A 17,989-nucleotide genomic window follows, 5' to 3' on the forward strand; every position below is an offset into this window, starting at 1 on the left:
TTATTCGAAGAGGACAGTAGCACCCTGTCTTGTAGTGTCACACAGTCTTACATTCGAATGTCATGAAGCGCGACCTGATTTCGGGCAGAAGCTGTATGGACGCGATAGCAGAGCGAACCCGGTTGCTCGTGGGCCAGATCGAGGGAGGGGGAGAATGTTCACATTGCGGTGAGGCCAGACGCACGGGATCGCTGCAGCTGGTGACATGTTTTTCGTACAGGTGCGCTCGATATGTGCTGACGCTGAAAGGACTCTTGTTGACTGGTGCGGCGGCGGAGTCCACATTCAAGATCCCTGCATCAAATCTCTGGTTCGCAAGTCGCTGGCCCGGCGGTCGCAGAATGCATCTCTTCGGTAGTCGTCGAGATTGGGCGACAGTGCGTCGACTGTCAACGTTACTGCTTGAAGATTAGGACAGGAATAGGTGAAATGGTGTAGCTTGCACAGTTCAGCTATGCCTCAGACTGGTGGGACAGCACTTTCCCTCAAACGCTGGCGTCGGTCATAGACGCTCGGCACGGACTCCCCCTACGCGTAACCCTCACTTAACCTTCTGCACACGCACCATTTGACCAGCGCGCTCATAGGGGCACGTTTATCGCTCCGCCTATTCTTCCCAACCCATCCTGTCATTCCTGTGACCACGGCCGACCTGTCAATGTCTTCATGATTAATGTCTATCGAACGCACTCGGGGTGGCCCAACTGAAGCCCAGCATGGCGACACAATAACCTCCCCCACGGGATCGCTGGCGAACTCGAATCACTCTCCCTCATCATCAACATCCGTGCCAGGACGGACAAGTTTCCACAGCCATGGCCGCACCTGGTCCAAGGTCTCTGACCAATCTCGACATCAGCCTAGAGCGAATCGATTCTCCGTGCAGTTCCCCATTCAACCCTCCACATCGAGCATGCCCATAGGGCCCGCGTCACCGAGTGTCGAGTCTACAGAAGGCGCACAGGATGTGCATGCGGCTCTCAACGGCAGTTTTGTGCCCGACAGCAACTCGTTTCTGACACTTATCGCTTGTCAGGAGCGGCGTGTGCTGGAGTTGAAAGAGGAGGTACAACGCGCAGAGGCAGACCTGGAGAGGCTAAAAAGGCTGTGGGCAAAACACGAGGCGCAGAAGAAGAGAGAAGATGCCAGACGTCTGACAAAACTGCAGCCGCTGCAGACATCTCTGCCCGCTGCGGATCAGGAGGAGGACGCCAACGGTTCGAGCGCCTGGATGCAGCAGGAGATGGCTCGCAGGAAAGCACTGCTCTCGCGCAGCAACAGCAAAGGAGGGCGCACTGTCATCCCAGGCCAGCGGCACACCCGTACACTCTCGCTGCTCTCACCGGACAGAGACAACGTACGTGGAAACGGAGTACCAGTGCAGCTGTCACCACCACTGCGCCGGGACAGTCTGAAGAACCCTATGCGCCAGAGCCTTGATACTGCTGTTGCGACCGCACGGCCGCCGCTGGTCGCCAGAGGATCCGAGAACAGCGACTTAGTTGGCGAGCTGGACAGGATTGCCGACCCGAATATCGATCTGACTCAAAGAGCCAGCATTGATCAGGAAGCGATCCTGCGTACCAGTAAGAAGGTAGCATCTGAATTCAGAGACGGGCTGTGGACCTTTTGGGAAGACCTGAAACAAGCAACAGTCGGCGAGGAACATCACGCTATTCCCCCTCCACGCAGGAAAAGCTCCACACAGACTCTGAGCGCCATAAGGAAGCAGGGCAGTAAGAGCAGTCTGCGACCAGGCTCCTGCGGCTCGTCGACAGCTGGCAGAGCGCCCGCAGAGTCTACAAGACTTCCGGCAGTGCGCAATCAGTCTACATCTGCGATTCCGGACCTTGCTGACCCATCTTTCTGGACTCAATTCGGTGTACCGCCACCTGGAGAGCCTTCTCAACCTCAAGTAAAGAAGGCAACAGTATCAAAACATGCGCGGCAGCCATCCTTGAAGAAGCAAGCAGCAGCGAAGAGGCTTTCTGGCATGTCAAATGACGGTTGGGACACATGGGATGATAGTCCTGAGCAGTCTCGTTCGTCGTCAAGCGTGACTTCAGACACCAATACTCTGCCTTCAACAGTATCCGGAAGCCCGAGATCAACCGGCATTAGCTCCTTTGAACCACTGGAGCCGACAAAGGTTGACTCAACGAAGCGCGACCCGATCCCATGGCCGGCTCTTAAGAAGTCGGCGGGGTCGTTGAGAAGGACTGCCAGCCATCTGATGCAGGAGTGGGAGAAATCGCTTACTCCAAGTCCCGGCGAAGAGTTCACTGGGCAAGATGATTACATAGGCACTGCCGCAGAGGCACGCGCGCTTGGAGCGAAGAAGAGGGAGGCGTAATCGGCGACCTCTCCTTCAATAGAATATTTCTATCACGTAGACTTGTATATAGAGACGAAATTGGATGAACCTGGACCAATACTGCAGCAGCAGCCTCCTAATCTCCCCGTAACTCCGCGCGGACGAAGTTCGGCATTTGATCCGGACCCTGGCTGAACTTTCGGCTCACTTTCACATTCACCTTCACCTCGACACTTCTGCGAACATCCAGAAATCCTCGATCGACCATACCATCTGCACGATGGCATTTCCAGGAGGCCCGATGGGCGGCGGCGCTGGCAACATGGATCCGGAGATGATTCAACAGCAACAAATGATCAAATTCGTGCGTCTCAACATCACGCCCGAAACATCGGCCCTCCCGCTCCATACTGACTTTCTTCTCATAGATGCAAAACACCATGGAATCCTGTCCTGGCAAGACCGTCATGGCTGGCGGCATGGGTTTCGCACTCGGCGGCGTCTTCGGCCTCTTCATGTCCTCGATGCGATACGACACACCACTCTCCTCCGGCATGCCAGGCGGCGTTGGTACCGGCAACATTCCCTCGATACCATTGAAAGAGCAGCTCAAAATCGGTTTCAAAGATATGGGCAAAGCTTCGTTGAGCTCGGCGAAGAACTTCGGATATATTGGTGCGCTGTTCTCGGGGACTGAGTGTGTCATTGAGGGTTTCAGGGCGAAGAATGAGCTGAGTAACGGAGTCGCGGCTGGGTGCATCACAGGCGCGTTTCTGGCGAAAGGAGGTGGTCCGCAGGCTATGGCTGTGGGTTGCGCGGGATTTGCGGCGTTCAGTGCTGCGATTGATTCGTACATGAGGATGGAGTCGGATGATAGGGCGGCTGATCCGATTATGTGAGCTGAAAGATGAGGGCCAAGATAACAGTACAGATGAGCTGCTATGGTCTGGAAGGACGGGCTCTACACTATGCGACATACCACGTGGGACCATGCGACATAGCAGATGGAAAGTGCGCAACACCGGGATTGTCGCCTTTGCTGGCAATCGAGCGAACGGCAGGAAGACTGGCGCTGCAAGAGCTGCGGAGGCGCGCCGTTCGCCCCAGACCAGCGTTCCAGCAGAACGACAAGGGAACAACTCAACTCAAATCTCAGCGGTTCCGAAGAAGGCTTGTGTAACGGAAGTGCTCCAAGGCAAGCGTACACTTCGGAATTCCGCAGGAGTTTCGCAATACACGCAATCAAGCACATACGGTCTGGCGTTGTGCTGGTGCTCTTTGCAGCTCTCAAGAGCTTCAAATGTACAACAGTAATGTATCACTCAAAGACTTGCAGCTTCTGTACTCACTCTGATTGCCGCCTTTCACTTTCCCGATAACCAAGTCACAGTTCTTCTGCACTTGCTTGATGAAAGCACCACCATTTTCGTGGTAGGCGCCTGCTCCCATACTGCGTCACCTCTAACCAGTTTCACTCGAACCACAGCACTGTGCATGTGCGCTGGACACTATCACAAGGCCACCGCACCAGTCACTATTCTATTCACCTTGGCGAATTGATCTGGCCCGCTTGCATACCATGCATATTCCAAACTACGGGACGGCATTAATCGTTGTCGGCGCATTCTTCGTGATTGCGGTTCTTTGTCTATGGCTCGAGGCCCGCACGCACAGACACGACGACCAGAAACCCGACACAGAAAGAGACGCGGACAGTTCGCGACCGCCAACGCCTGGGAACGAACTCGAAGGACGACCCGGCCCCATCCAGCAATGATGAGTCTGCTGCGTTTGCTCGTTGTCGGCCTTCTTGCAACCTTCACTCAGGCATTGGCTCAAGGCGACTGCGTGGGCGACAAGAAAGATATTCTCGAGGTGGCCAAGATTGCTCCGTCGACTACGTTGCTCGCCTCCTCGACCGGCATCGCACATGGGCTCAACGAAGCTGCTCAAGCTGCTGGCAAGTTGTGGTTCGGAGCAGCCATCAGTATTCCGGGGCAGGAAGAGGATAATGAGCACTTTCTGAGCGTATTCCGCAGCTCGAAGGACTTCGGCCAAGCTACTCTGGCCAACAGCATGAAGTTCGCTGCTACTGAACGTCGCCCGGGAAAGTTCGACTTCACACGTGCTGATAAGTTCTTGGAAGTTGCGAAAGATAAGAAGATTCGTTGGTAAGTCAACTTCCTATATTAATTGCCTCTGCCTCTTGCTAACATTATCAAAGTCACGCTGTTGTTTGGCATCGAGACCTGCCACATTGGATCGGGAACCCGAAAATACCTTGGACGAATGAGACTCTGAGCGCAGTACTCGTGGAGCACGTCCAGACCTTGGTTCGACATTTCGGCGATACTTGCTACTCCTGGGACGTGGTCAATGAAGCGGTGTCAGACGATCAGCAGGCTCATGGAACCATCCAGTACAGAAGCAGCATATGGTTCCGAGTGATTGGCCCAGAATATGTGGCCATGGCCTTTCAAGCTGCACAAAAGGTTATCGACGAAGACAAACTCAAGGTGAAGCTCTACTATAACGACTACGGCATCGAAGAGCCTAGCCCGAAGTCCGCTGCGGTGCAAATGCTAGTGAAACAGCTGAAACATCGCGGTATTCGAGTTGATGGCGTGGGCCTACAGTCTCATTTTGCCACCGGGACAACGCCGTCACTAGAGCTGCAGGAGCGCAACTTGCAAGACTTCGTGAAGCTGGATATCAAAGTCGCGATAACTGAACTCGACGTGCGTTCACCAGTGCCCCCGACAGCGGAAGATCAGCAGCAGCAGTCCAGAGACTACTACAATACGGTGGCTGCGTGTATGCACGTCGAGAAGTGCGTCGGAATAACAGTGTAGGTGAACCCAATCTGATTCGATCAAGCAGGTGCTAATCTTTGTTCTCCAGTTGGGGTCTGGTCGATGATACCTCCTGGGTTCCCCAAAAGTTTCCAGGCTTCGGTTTTGCCAATCTCTTTCTCCGACAGAACAAGGAGTCTGCACTTGTGAAGAAGGCGGCATACGACGCTTGTCTGCGCGCGATGCAAGGGAAACCATCTCCATGATCTCAGCGTGCCTTATTGCTATGCATGAGGTGATTAAATTTCCTAAAAGAGAGCGAATAGTGCTCCAATGACATTTTGATCACGAATTCGAGCTCTCCAGTTGTTGAGGACCGCCTTTCCACTTCAACCACGAGCTCCCATAATCCCTTTTTGAACTCGACTCTGGCGCTTCGCTGTGGTTGCTCTTTGCTCAGCTCCTTGAATATAGTAGCACTGTCGAGTGGCGCACTATGCTTGGTCAACCAGATGCGAGGCTCTGTTCGTCCTGAGTTCATCTCCTGAGCGAATGCGATGCTGTACTTCTTTCGCCCATCGCTCTCGTCAAAGGTCATATACCCGCGATCAGTCTCTTCAGATCCAGTGATGACCAACGTGACGCTATCGTCTTGAGGATCGTATGCCTCTTTTGGGTATACATTTGTAAGCTTCAATTGACGCACTGAATTTTGAATCCTGATCTTCTGTTCCCAAATTGAGACGGGTGCAATGTTCTCTGGATTTGAGGGCGATTTGAGAATCATCAGACTCTGCCACTTAGCTGAAGGCAAGAATTTGCGATCGAGGTTCTTGAGAGATGTGAAGGCACCTTTGCTGTTATTCTTTGGCGCCATTTCGCAAACTGTGCTTTTGAGCTCTCTCCTTGGAACGACCAGGCCAGGAGGATGTTTCTTGAGGAGAAGCGCTATTTGCTTGGTAGATTCGTCTTGATACCGACAGTTGAGGATCGCGGTGATGCGCATCGGATCGGAGTTATCTTCTACCACTGGCAGGTAGATGCGCAGACCCTTGTTCTGCAATGCGAAAGAGTCATCGAGCCAATCGTAGGACCAACTGAGGATGTTGTGCGCGTTACGGAACCCTTTGGCTGACGGGGACAGTAGCATACTGGCTTGTTCTTCCTTCCAGGCTTGCCAGGCGAGAATCGAAGGATCTTCGTACGTTTTGATGATTTCTTCTTGTAGACGCGCGAATGCTTTGTTGCCCTCGCCGTAGATCATGGGCATGTTGACGTCGAAGAGACCCATGAGAGAGTAGGCCTCGTCTTCGATTTTGGCGGTCTTGCGTTCGGCTGCCCATGCGAGACGAGCTGCCACACTGGTCGACTGTAGAGTGTTTCGATCGCGTAGGACTTTGACATCGATCTTCGTGATATCGGCAAGTTCGTGTAGCATGTCGAGTTTTGTACCAATTAGCTTCCACGACTCATCGTAGAACTCAACGAAACCCGGTGCGATGAGTTCCTGCAAAGTCCAGCCTCTTGTGAACCATTTCGAGTCTTTCAATGCCCTGTGCGGAAAGTCGTAGAGATATGCATAACAAACTTTGGCCTCATAGTAATATCGATACATGGAATTAATGGCCTCGGAAAGCGTAGCGCTGGACAATTTGTTGATGCAGCATGTGTCTATCCAGAAGTAGTCGAGCTTCTCGGAGAGCGCTTGTCGGCACCCGCTTTCAATTTTCGCGTAGCCTCGCTTTTGCTTGTAGCCTGGTGCATCTTGTTCAATATCTTGAAACGTAACTTCTTCATCAGTATCGTCCCAGACGTGTGAGAGTATAGCATATCGGCCGTAGATCTTAGTCTCGTCCTCGAACTCGACGAGCTGTTTCGTTCTGGCATCCAGAAGCCACATCTTCCTTGTACAAGTGCGGGAGGCTGGCGGGTGCAACACTCTCCCCAGGCTGTGAGATTATAAGGCCATGGGTACGGGGGAAAGAGAGCAGAGGAATGGGGCTGAGAACGGGTGTGTACCACCTATAGTATCGATTCCTTCATGCACGCCATGCCGCCAGACGGCCGAGATGGGGCGGAGTCGCGCAGCCGGCCATCAGCTGGACTTCTTTAGACCGCTTCATGGACATTTTGCGTCACTATGTACGCCGCGCAGCCACGTTGCGAGTGTCCACGGTGCTTTCGGCAACATCTCCTGCACAAGGCAGCCAAGCAATGGTGCCTGAAAGTGGTTGGAAATGTTTCATAAGCATGGGCTGCTGGTCTTGGTTGTCTGTGGCCCTCGGTTCCGTCCGGGACGCGGTCTGGATCCTCCACCTCACCTCTCCAACTGCCACGCCCTCACATTAAAGTCTGCACCCACATTGCGCTCTATGCACGATCCACGGCCCTCAAGCCACTCACTCGAGGACAGTAATCCGCACTGGCGTGTTTCTCACCCACTAGGTCGCTGCAATACTGACGATGTGTCCTGAAGATCACGCCCGGACAGACGCGCATGCAATAACGAGAAAACGTTACGAAAAGAGACGGGAAGCATTGTAGATATGGCGGATGTGTCGTCGCGAACAGGCTCGTATTGTTGGAAGAATGGGAAAGGCCATCTGGATCGAAGAAGCAAACGTTCTTGAGAGACTGCCGACAGCCCGGAACCACGATGCGACTGGCGGAGATAACTGCTTCTGGGTCCATGACCGGCTGCAGCACGAAAGACCTGGGCAGTAATACTTGATTTGGTGGCGCACTGTCACATCCTGAGCTTGAAACTGAGCCGGCCAAATGTATGGAACTAGTAAGTGAGCCTTGAAGTGAGGCGTCTTCAAGTGCGCATGCGCACACGGAACAATCTTGCAAGGTGATATCGATTGCTTGCATACGGTGCCAGCACTCACCAGATGTCTTCCTAATTGAACAGCGCGATGCAAGACCTACCTCATCTGCCACGTTGCGTGGAAGTTTCGAATGAGTCGAGCCGAAGGTGCTGGCGTTCATGAAGTCGTTTGCCCCCGGGGATGCAAGCGAACCTCTGCGATTGAAAGGGTGGAAGCGACTGCTAACGTTGTACTTTGAGCGCTTTCCCGAGCAGCTCGCCTGCATACTCAAGGTCTGCACCTTCCGCCGTTTTAGAATGCTCACCTGTACCAGCCCGCTTAGCAGCGAAAGTTGCAACCTTGTCTGTGGGGCCAACCGTCAGGAAGCACGGCGAGTTGTCTCTTGCTGATGTGCTCCAGCGCGTACGTTGGCCGACCGGAGGGTACTTGGATTAATCTCAACGCCCTCGAAGAAAATCCACTCGGCCTCACAAGCCGTGGCTGGCAATATTCACTTCGTCTGTCTGGTGCCGCCTCGGAACGATTGTCGCGCGAGGATGGACTGTGTCCTCATCCGCCGGTTCCCGGCTCTCAAGCTGAGCAGTCGCCGTTGCCTAGCTGCCCCGCTACCTCTCGCTGCCCCGCCATCAGCAAACCTCAGGCCTGAACAATTGTTGATTAACTGGCGCGGATCAGCCCGCCTTTAGCGCGAAACGAGCGCGCCGCGAGTACATAAACCCTCACCCCCGCCCCTTCCATCGAACTTCTTTCTTCCTCAACCAGCACCCACCAGCCCCTCCTTCCTCGATCCCCTTTTTTCGCGCATCACTTCCTCGTTTCATGGTCTTCAACAGACCTCCTCCCACGTTGTGGGTCGTCGCCAAACCCGCTGGTCCTTGACCGGCGGGGCCTTTAGGACCACCGCGGGCGCCACGTTGTCAACCAACCTCTGGCGTCTGCAACACACTTCAGAAAAATCAACACGTGGCGGCTTCAGAAAAAAAAAAACACATGGCCACTTCAGAAAAAAGAGAACACAGCAAAAAAGACATTGCCACTTCAGAAAAAACAGAGCAGAGCACAGAAAAAAACACATTGCCAAATCAAACACATTTAAATTTCAAACCAATCGCCATTTCAAACACATCGCCATTTCAGAACCGTTACACTTCGAACAAATCGCCGCTTCAAATACACCGCCAGCTCAAACACTCCGCCGATTTCAACACTTCAGGGGCCCCTGACACTTCGCCGCTTCAAACACATCGCCGGCTCCACCACATTGCCGGCTTCGACGCGTCTCTGGATCCAACACAAGGCCGGTTCAAACACACTTCCATAGCAAACCACTGACAAGAAGCCACAGAAACAAGCCGCCGACAAGAAGCCACAAGAGCAAGGCATACTGCAGCCTGAAATGAACCCGCAGAAAGAAGCCCCAAAAACATTCAACTCAGCGAAGAAGCCACAAAAACATCACGAGCGGGGCAGAAATTCATTGGGTTGTCATCCGTTTCAAGGCACGGCTCTGACTTGTGAGAGACAAAAGCTGCGCAAGGCGGCCGCAGGCAAGAGGGGGCCTCAGTGCGTTGGTCTTTCGACTGGCGCCTGGAGCCTCTTCCTTCACTGACAACAACATCATCCATACCAGTCATGTAGCTCATGTATCTATCTCAAGTCACTGCCATTCTCGATATCCTCACCAGCTCGCTTCTATTGCGCCTTCGTCACCCCACCACCCCGCACTTTGATGATGCTGTTGCCGCCTATTGTCACCTCTCATTGGCGCCGCGTGCTTTTGCCTGAGCTACTTCCATCACGACTGCACCACCGTTTGCCAGCGTCCTTGACCATCGCCGCGCCAGTCACTTTTGGAAGCGCGCGCGCGTTGCTCTGCGCTCTTCATCTCTTGTGCAGTCTTGCCGGCACGGAGCACTTTCCGGAGAAGCCGCGCGCAATGTTCCTCCGCCCTTCATCTTCATCGTGCCAGCCACATTGATACAGGCAGAACTCAAATGCAGCGGTGAAAGGACAGGAAGCACAACAGCGCTTGAGATAAAGACCAATTTTTCCATTCGCAACACTAGCCCATGTAGCACCCATCAGACCAGGGATATCAAGTGGGATCTCCAAGCAGCGACAACAAATACAACGCCTCGCCAAGAGTAATCTCGCGGCGACACAGCAACTTCGCCATGTCTCTCTATCCTTCTTGACCGTTCGCTCGCTAACAGAATCCAAACGTCACTCGTCACAGCGCAACGGGTGCTCCGCACGCTTACTGCACCTGGCTGACAATTTCGCTGGCGCGCGACAACGACTCGACCATTTGCTGACACTCCTTACGCCTTCGTGTTGTGTAGTCGCTCTCCTTCAGCAGATCGTCGAGTTCTTGCGTGCGGTACATTTGTTCGAGAAGTTCGCGCTGCATCTCGTCCTTGGTGTGTCTATGCAATGTCAGTGTTCTGCTGCGCCCCAGAGATCGTGGAAACTTACTCGACCAGGTTCAACATGATTGCTTTGGGCACCATGTCGATCATTGTTCGCCGCACGATGCTGAAGTATGACGAGATGAGAAGCTTGATGACCTCCACCTCCTGCGTCTCCTTCTCGCTCAGTGTGCCGGATGCTTTGAGTGTTGGCGGCGGAGGCTCCATGGCTGCCATCTTCTTCTTGTTCTTGCTCGCGAAGAAAGAGCCGAAGAACCCAGACTCGCCATTGCCCATGTCCAGGCTTGGACTTGACGACCTAGGCGGCTGTGCGGCAATGGGAAGAGGCTTGCCGGTCTTCGGGTCAACCTGCACAGGCTTGGCCGCATTGTGCTTCTCGTTGACAATGGCCATAGCGCGGTGTCCATTCAAGAAATCTGGATGTCCGGTGTTGATGTAGCATGCCTCCATCGCAACAAGGTCCTTGACGAGCTTGTTTGTAGGATCCATGGCCTTCTTAAAGAAGCTGACAACCACGGCGTGCAGTTTCTCCTTGAGGGCAGGGTATCTTCGGAACATTGGTTTATTCACTAGTTGTCCCAATATCCGGATAAGCTCGTCGTAGATCAAGCTGACACACTTCAATGAAGGATCCTCGAGCCTCTTGATTTGCTGCTTGACGATGAGCTCGAATGCGGTAGTGCCCACGAATAGTGCTGGAGATGAACCGGAAGAGTTGTACAAGATTGTTCGAATGTCGATGTCCTTGACTTGGTCGAAAGGATCCACGGCCTTCACGCCATTGTTGTATAGCTCGTGGTAGACGAAAGCGATACGCGCGCCACCAGAAAGCTCAATTGAGGAGAGCTCTGCGCTGTGGCCCTCCAATACCGTTCGGTATTCGTTTGAGAATTCAGTAATGATGTTGAGAATGATATTCGCCGGATTTCCAAGGATGCTGTCGCCGAGTTGATTGAGCTCTGCCGAGTATTTCTGGAGCGAAGCTGCAATGCGCGCCTTGATGTCAGGAAGTGTCTGCTTGATGTGCATCATTAAGATCAGGTTGAGCTTCCGTGCCAGGTATGGTGTTCCACAGTATGATGCCTTGTTCCGATACGCCTTGTGGTTCTCAAAGAAGTTCTTCTCGTTCTCCAGTGCGTACGAGATGGCTTTCTTGGTCTCAATATCGCGCTGTCCACGGTTGACTACAGGAACGTAGCCCAGTCGCAGCGGAATGATGCGCCCAGCTAAAATGTCCACAACATCTGTGCCCTCGTCCATCAAATCGACCTTGGTGAGCACACCAATTGTTCGTTGACCCTCAGGATCCACCTCTCTGGCGAGCTTCAGACCATCTGAGTTGGCAAGATCGGTGTTGGCTGCTGTGACCGCCAGAATGATCGCATTCGGCTTTGAGATCTGTTTAAGCACCATCTCTCTGATCTGTCGCTCGATATCTCTTGGCTGATCTCCGACGGGCACCTTTGTGAGTCCGGGCAAATCGACAAGCGTGAGGGTAAGGACGTTCGGCGAGTAGATTCGAAGATTGATGGGCGCGGGCGAGATACCGGCGTTTCGTCCAGTCTTGCTCTCCGTCTCTTTGACAATCTCGTCTCGTATTTTGCTGAAGTCGTAGAACTTCTGCCCAGGTATGTGCAAGAACTCTCCCCACTCAGCGGTGTTGGCCTCTTTGTCGTTTGTGCCTTCGACCGCATCTCCGTTCGTTGTGCCATTTTCCTGTGGTTTGTCGGATGGTTTGAAAGGTGTTCGGTTGATGAGTTGTAGGATGAGCGGTCGTCGGGTCACAATTCCTGTTCCTCGTGGGAGGCTGATCGGTCAGTGTTGGCTCGACCCCTCGTTTGGTGTCCTCGTTCGTACAAGTCTCTTCCCACAATGTTCTCGAGCACGGAACTCTTGCCACTCGATTGCGAGCCCACTACGGCGATTTGCGGCAGATCGATGGGATTTTGCACCTGCGCCCAACCAAATCAGTATTGCAAGCCACACTATTGTTGCCAGCTGTCCGACATACGCCGACTGTAGTGAAGACATCCTGAAGCTTGTTGACAAGTGTGATGAGTCCCGGATCATTGACGTTGATCCTGTGTCCTGTTAGCCTGCTGTCTGCGCTATCCGTCTCTTCGCGGTGGGAGCTCACGCGTTGGGGTTGGTCTGCGCCATGGCAGGCGGGCGGTGAGGGGCGGAGGAGTGGTTCGTGACAGTGTACGGATGTTGAAGTTACAGCGACAACGATGTGTGAGAGAGGGAGCAAGTCGCTCTTCGCCGAAAAGTGTTGTTCGTGTTGTTGAATGAAGAGGAATTGTCTAAACTGCCGCCTTCCCTAGGAACACACATGCGCTGCGTCAGTCGTGCCTACTGCAGCACCCTTGAAAAGCACGCGCCACCTGCCACCTGTTTGCACGTGCGTGGCTGAACTCACCCTCTTCAATTCCTTGTATACATGTACTATACTAATCTCTGTACTGCCTGTCTCCCACATGATCAACCCAGAGCAATCAGGTCTTGCACTCTATTTCCTGTTGATCATGAAAATCGCGCTATAAAGTACCTCTGTCTACAGCTCACTCTGAAGAATTCCACCGAAGCTGCTGCCTATCTCTGGGACATTACGGATTGATGACTTCCAGCCACAGCTTATAGAGTCTGTGAAGTTGAAGCAGCCCCGAAATGCTGGGGCGCGGTGAGATAACTTAGATGATGTTTCACGGGCAGTGTAAGATTTGTAAAATCGGAACAACGATGTCGGCCACACTACACATGTTTCTGAACGCCAGTTCGAAGCATCTTTGCCCTCGCACCATCAGCCAAGTCTGAGTACTCCTTGTATCATCGCCTACGAGGACTCCCAGCGTAGGCTTGTGAAGGGCATCATGGCTGTAGATTGCTCGGGCTGCGCGAACTTTCTTGCATCTCGATGGACCAAGAGTCTGGCCATTGAGATGGAAGGACATTTTCAATGCCTATGCACCGTGCAGGTCCGCCCACGCTCGATATGGTCCTCGAGCACTGACGTAGCGATGGCCTTGTGTATGGTATTGACACGGTGAGCAGTGCGATCATGCACCAACGCCATAGGCACCAACACTTCCAACGATGTGTGTAGACGAGAGTAGACAGCATGTAGATCAGTATACAAGTCGTTTAAACTGCTCTAAAAGCACAGAGCATGGCCTTCGAGGCTGACGATGATCTGCCAAGTTGGCAGCTTCAATACTCGCAGTTGGCCAACAGCTCACGGCCAGTCGCAAACACCGATGGAATCGATTTCATGAATGCGATCGGACTCCGCCCGCGTCCAGTGCTGCGATACCGTCCTTCATTGATTGACCTCGTGAACCGTACCCGACCACAGTCAAGCGAGGACAGCGCAAGGTGGTCACCTGAGGCCCAAGCGCAACCGAGTATTGAACCTCTCGAAACCAGCTTCGAACCTATTACAGCAACCCTACCTCCCACATCGCCATCGCACATTCCCCTCCCCGAATCTCCCACGAAGGAACGGCGGCCTTCGATTGTTGTCATTGACGAGGTGCCGGGCACCCAGGTCAAAGCTTCTCCGCCACGCATCATCATCGAGCCGGAAACACCAGAGCTAGGCACAGCTCCAGATACACCACACAACACCGCAAACATGAGCAAAAAAGGCGACAAGAAGCAGCAGCAGCAAGATGGCGAGGAGCAGGGAGGGTCCATCTTCTCCATCTCCGGTCCTGTCATCGTTGCGCAGAACATGATCGGTGTGGCCATGTACGAGTTGGTCAAAGTCGGCTTTGATCAGCTTGTAGGAGAAGTCATTCGAATTGATGCAGACAAGGCTACAATTCAGGTGTACGAGGAGACCGCTGGTGTCACTGTTGGCGATCCCGTCCTGCGCACAGGCAAGCCTCTGTCCGTGGAGCTGGGACCTGGTTTGATGGAGACCATCTACGATGGTATTCAGCGACCACTCAAAGCCATTAGCGACAAGTCAAACAGCATCTACATTCCCAGAGGTATCGATGTACCTGCACTGGATCGTACAAGAAAGTGGGAGTTCACACCAAACGACAAATTCAAGGTCGGTGACCACATTACTGGCGGTGATGTCTTTGGTTCCGTGAAGGAGAACACTCTGCTGTCGGATCACAAGATCATGCTGCCACCTCGAGCGCGCGGAAAGATCACAAAGTACCCCAAGAAGGGCGAATACACTGTCGACGAGAAGATCTTAGAGGTCGAGTTTGAGGGACAAAAGTTCGAGTACAGCATGATGCACCCATGGCCTGTCCGTGTACCACGTCCTTCGAACGACAAGCTGAGCTCAGGCGACCCGCTCATTGTCGGTCAGCGTGTGCTCGATGCACTCTTTCCTAGTGTGCAGGGCGGTACTGTCTGCATTCCCGGCGCTTTTGGATGTGGAAAGACTGTCATCTCGCAGTCGCTCTCCAAGTTCTCCAACAGTGACCTGATTGTTTACGTCGGGTAAGTTCTGAGAGGACTCAAGGATTCGGAAGCTATGCTGACATCAAAAGCTGTGGTGAGCGTGGTAACGAGATGGCCGAAGTCTTGATGGATTTCCCCGAGGTGCGTACAGCAGCATTTGAAGTTTTCAAACCCGCACTAATACAATTCGGATAGCTCACTATCGACTTCGACGGGCGCAAAGAGCCTATCATGAAGCGTACTTGCTTGATTGCTAACACATCGAACATGCCCGTGGCCGCTCGAGAGGCTTCCATCTATACTGGTAAGTAGAGTCCCCATTCCCTCTTGCGATGCCTCGCCGATTACGATACGCTTCGTGATTGTGGGCTTGGTCGCATTGCTTGCCGCGGTTGGAGCCCATAGCCGGAGATCAATGCTAACGTCGTCGTAGGGTGAGTTGACATTCTTCCTTCGCATACCCCCACACCCACACACCGAACGTCCACACATGCACACATCCGTCTACTCTCTGCTTGTCTCTGCACGAGAGGCGCGTTCAACTAGGCCCGTTGCCTTGCAAGACGCCCGCGACTGGAGTCGCAAGCAGAGATGCTGAAATCCAAAACCCCCTTCCCCATCGCTCCACACATATCCAGGCAATGCACATACTGACTCTCCACTCTCAACAGCATAACTATCAGTGAATACTTCAGGGACCAGGGAAAGAACGTTGCCATGATGGCAGACTCTTCTTCTCGTTGGGCTGAGGCTCTTCGTGAAATTTCTGGTCGTTTGGGAGAGATGCCTGCTGATCAAGGTTTCCCCGCCTACCTTGGAGCAAAGCTTGCTTCTTTCTACGAGCGTGCTGGAAAGGTCGTTTCACTGGGCTCGCCGGATCGTCAAGGCTCCATCTCCATCGTCGGTGCCGTGTCACCGCCTGGAGGTGATTTCTCGGATCCGGTCACAACCTCAACACTCGGTATCGTGCAGGTCTTCTGGGGTCTCGACAAGAAGCTCGCGCAACGCAAGCATTTCCCTTCAGTGAATACAGCTCTGTCGTACTCCAAGTACACCAAGGCCTTGGAAAAGTATTACCAGGAAAATGCACCTCAGTTCCCGCGTTACCGCGAGCGTATTCGAGAGCTGCTTTCCCAATCGGAGGAACTCGATCAAGTCGTGCAGCTGGTCGGCAAATCAGCGCTTGGCGACAGTGACAAGATCACGCTTGACGTTGCTACTTTGATCAAGGAGGACTTCCTGCAGCAGAATGGGTACTCAGAATACGACCAGTTCTGCCCACTCTGGAAGACTGCCTGGATGATGAAGGCCATGATGACATTCCATGACGAAGCTCAAAAAGCTATTTCACAAGGCCACAACTGGTCGAAGGTGCGCGAGAGCACTTCAGATGTGCAGAGCGAGCTGCGCAGCATGAAGTTTGAGATCCCATCAGAAGGCGAAGAGGCGATCACCAAGAAGTACGAGGACTTGGTGCAGAGAATGACTGAGAAGTTCGCGGCTGTCATTGACGAGTAGCTTGGTCCTAGCTAGGCCTAGGCATCTTTAGTCGAGCCGATTGAGCCACATGACCAGGACATGATCTGAGCTTTGTGTAGATAGCACAAATATAGAGCGGTGCTAGTTGTTACAGAATCCAAAGGCTCCTGGGCTAGCACCACGGTTCAAGACAAGTCACGTTTTAGTGACGCGAAATTGTGAGGCGGATTAGATTTATGCGCAGAGAGCCACATTCTACGGCAATCGAGCTCTTCGTCCACAGACCTACCATATATCGTGATAGTATAGCAGAGCGGTGAAGACACCGGAGAGGATTTCCCTGCCGTCTCCCCGTTTCAGGCCCGCGGCTTCACGAGTCAAGTGACCCGACAGAGTGGTTCCATTATGATCCTGGCTATAGCAGACGTCGAGATGAGCCGTTGTGGCGTGTAGCGCACCTGTCAAAGCGGATCAATACGATCACGACATTTGCGTTGAAAGTCGTGAGAATTTTGTGTCGCGACGATATCCTTCATATTGAGTGTTGTGAAGTGAACGATGTTGGCTGAGATGGAGCTCGCACGCTTGTGAAATGATGGGGTTGACGTCTGTGTCACCTCGGCTCAGGGCCGCGGAGCTTCACTTAGATCCTCTACGTAGCAAAATTGTAGACACTCGAATACATCCATTCCACCCAACGACAGTGAAGATGCTGCTCTTGGGACTAACAGGTTCTATTGCGACCGGCAAGTCGACTGTGTCCTCGATACTCGCCGCTCCGCCGTACAACCTCCCCATCGTAGACGCCGACAAGGTTGCCAGACTAGTAGTCGAGCCCGGCACGCACGGGTACAACCAGATCGTGTCGACGTTTGGACCTTCCACGCCCGACTTACTCGTAGAGCCCACACCGGAGAATGGGGGCGAGAACGGTCCAAATGGCAAAGGCAGAGCTCTGAACAGACCCGCACTTGGTAGGAGGGTGTTTGGAGAGGGAAAGGACGAGGACAAGAAGAAGTTGAATGCAATCGTGCATCCTGCTGTCAGGAGGGAGATGTACAAACAGATGCTGTTCGCATACCTGCGCGGAAGTTGGGCATGCGTGCTGGATGTGCCTCTCCTCTTCGAATCCGGATGGGAGCCGCTCTGCGGTACTATACTGGTGGTAGGAGTAAGCGACCCGGCAATTCAGATGCAACGTCTGCGCGCGCGGGATGAACACCTGACGGAAGAGGACGCGAAGAATAGAGTTGCTGCACAGTGGGACGTGAGGGACAAGGCGAAGCGGTGCCTGCGGAGAGGCAGCAAGGCGGGAGTAGTCGTCTGGAACGACGGCGACAAAGATGACCTCAAGAAACAGATCGACACCGTGATGGCGACAGTCAAGAGCGGTAGCCCGCAATGGTGGGCCTGGCTGCTATTGCTCTGCCCGCCTCTAGCCGTGGCCAGTGGCGCGTGGCACTACGTCCGCGGGTGGTGGATCAAAAGACAGCGGGAGAGCGAGCAGGTACGAGAAAAGGCGAGACTTTAGGCTTGCAGCTATGAGGCAGCGAAGCCCTTGTATGCTGTTAGTTGACTTCGGGCGACCATTGGGCTTCCTTCTGCGTTCACAAACGCCCGCGATGAAGCCAGGCAAAGCTTCACGTGTGAGATCGCGGGCTACTTGGGAGACGAGTGGCGACAATGAGCCCGTACGGTCTGTACGAATGATGCGTGACTAGG

General features: G+C 53.5%; 7 protein-coding genes across 7 annotated transcripts; 5 read left to right on the forward strand and 2 right to left on the reverse strand.

The window, feature by feature from the left end:
• Positions 1 to 913: 913 nt before the first annotated feature.
• RHO25_010815 (uncharacterized protein) lies at positions 914 to 2,353 on the forward strand (the record flags this gene model as incomplete). The annotated part of the gene is made up of 1 exon (XM_023602300.2): positions 914 to 2,353. The coding sequence occupies one exon, from the start codon at positions 914 to 916 to the stop codon at positions 2,351 to 2,353; it is 1,440 nt and encodes a 479-aa protein (XP_023450722.2).
• A 241-nt stretch (positions 2,354 to 2,594) lies between these two features.
• On the forward strand, positions 2,595 to 3,213 carry TIM22 (Mitochondrial import inner membrane translocase subunit tim22; the record flags this gene model as incomplete). Its single annotated transcript, XM_023602299.2, has 2 exons — positions 2,595 to 2,678; positions 2,743 to 3,213. The coding sequence occupies 2 exons, from the start codon at positions 2,595 to 2,597 to the stop codon at positions 3,211 to 3,213; spliced, it is 555 nt and encodes a 184-aa protein (XP_023450651.1).
• Positions 3,214 to 4,087: 874 nt separating this feature from the next.
• RHO25_010817 (uncharacterized protein) lies at positions 4,088 to 5,372 on the forward strand (the record flags this gene model as incomplete). Its single annotated transcript, XM_023602298.2, has 3 exons — positions 4,088 to 4,485; positions 4,539 to 5,162; positions 5,216 to 5,372. The coding sequence occupies 3 exons, from the start codon at positions 4,088 to 4,090 to the stop codon at positions 5,370 to 5,372; spliced, it is 1,179 nt and encodes a 392-aa protein (XP_023450649.1).
• Positions 5,373 to 5,374: 2 nt separating this feature from the next.
• Positions 5,375 to 7,006, reverse strand: RHO25_010818 (uncharacterized protein; the record flags this gene model as incomplete). The annotated part of the gene is made up of 1 exon (XM_023602297.1): positions 5,375 to 7,006. The coding sequence occupies one exon, from the start codon at positions 7,004 to 7,006 to the stop codon at positions 5,375 to 5,377; it is 1,632 nt and encodes a 543-aa protein (XP_023451201.1).
• A 3,188-nt stretch (positions 7,007 to 10,194) lies between these two features.
• On the reverse strand, positions 10,195 to 12,526 carry VPS1 (vacuolar protein sorting-associated protein 1; the record flags this gene model as incomplete). The annotated part of the gene is made up of 5 exons (XM_023602296.2): positions 10,195 to 10,363; positions 10,413 to 12,173; positions 12,224 to 12,318; positions 12,378 to 12,447; positions 12,504 to 12,526. 5 exons carry the CDS (start codon positions 12,524 to 12,526, stop codon positions 10,195 to 10,197), a joined length of 2,118 nt encoding a protein of 705 aa, XP_023451200.1.
• A 1,006-nt stretch (positions 12,527 to 13,532) lies between these two features.
• On the forward strand, positions 13,533 to 16,306 carry VMA1 (H(+)-transporting V1 sector ATPase subunit A; the record flags this gene model as incomplete). Its single annotated transcript, XM_023602295.2, has 4 exons — positions 13,533 to 14,827; positions 14,878 to 14,929; positions 14,984 to 15,092; positions 15,516 to 16,306. The coding sequence occupies 4 exons, from the start codon at positions 13,533 to 13,535 to the stop codon at positions 16,304 to 16,306; spliced, it is 2,247 nt and encodes a 748-aa protein (XP_023451199.2).
• Positions 16,307 to 16,976: 670 nt separating this feature from the next.
• Positions 16,977 to 17,798, forward strand: RHO25_010821 (uncharacterized protein; the record flags this gene model as incomplete). Its single annotated transcript, XM_023602294.2, has 1 exon — positions 16,977 to 17,798. One exon carries the CDS (start codon positions 16,977 to 16,979, stop codon positions 17,796 to 17,798), a length of 822 nt encoding a protein of 273 aa, XP_023451198.1.
• Positions 17,799 to 17,989: the final 191 nt, after the last annotated feature.

The sequence above is a fragment of the Cercospora beticola genome, chromosome 7 (genome assembly GCF_033473495.1).
Source record: "Cercospora beticola chromosome 7, complete sequence".
In the NCBI taxonomy this organism is placed as follows: domain Eukaryota; kingdom Fungi; phylum Ascomycota; class Dothideomycetes; order Mycosphaerellales; family Mycosphaerellaceae; genus Cercospora; species Cercospora beticola.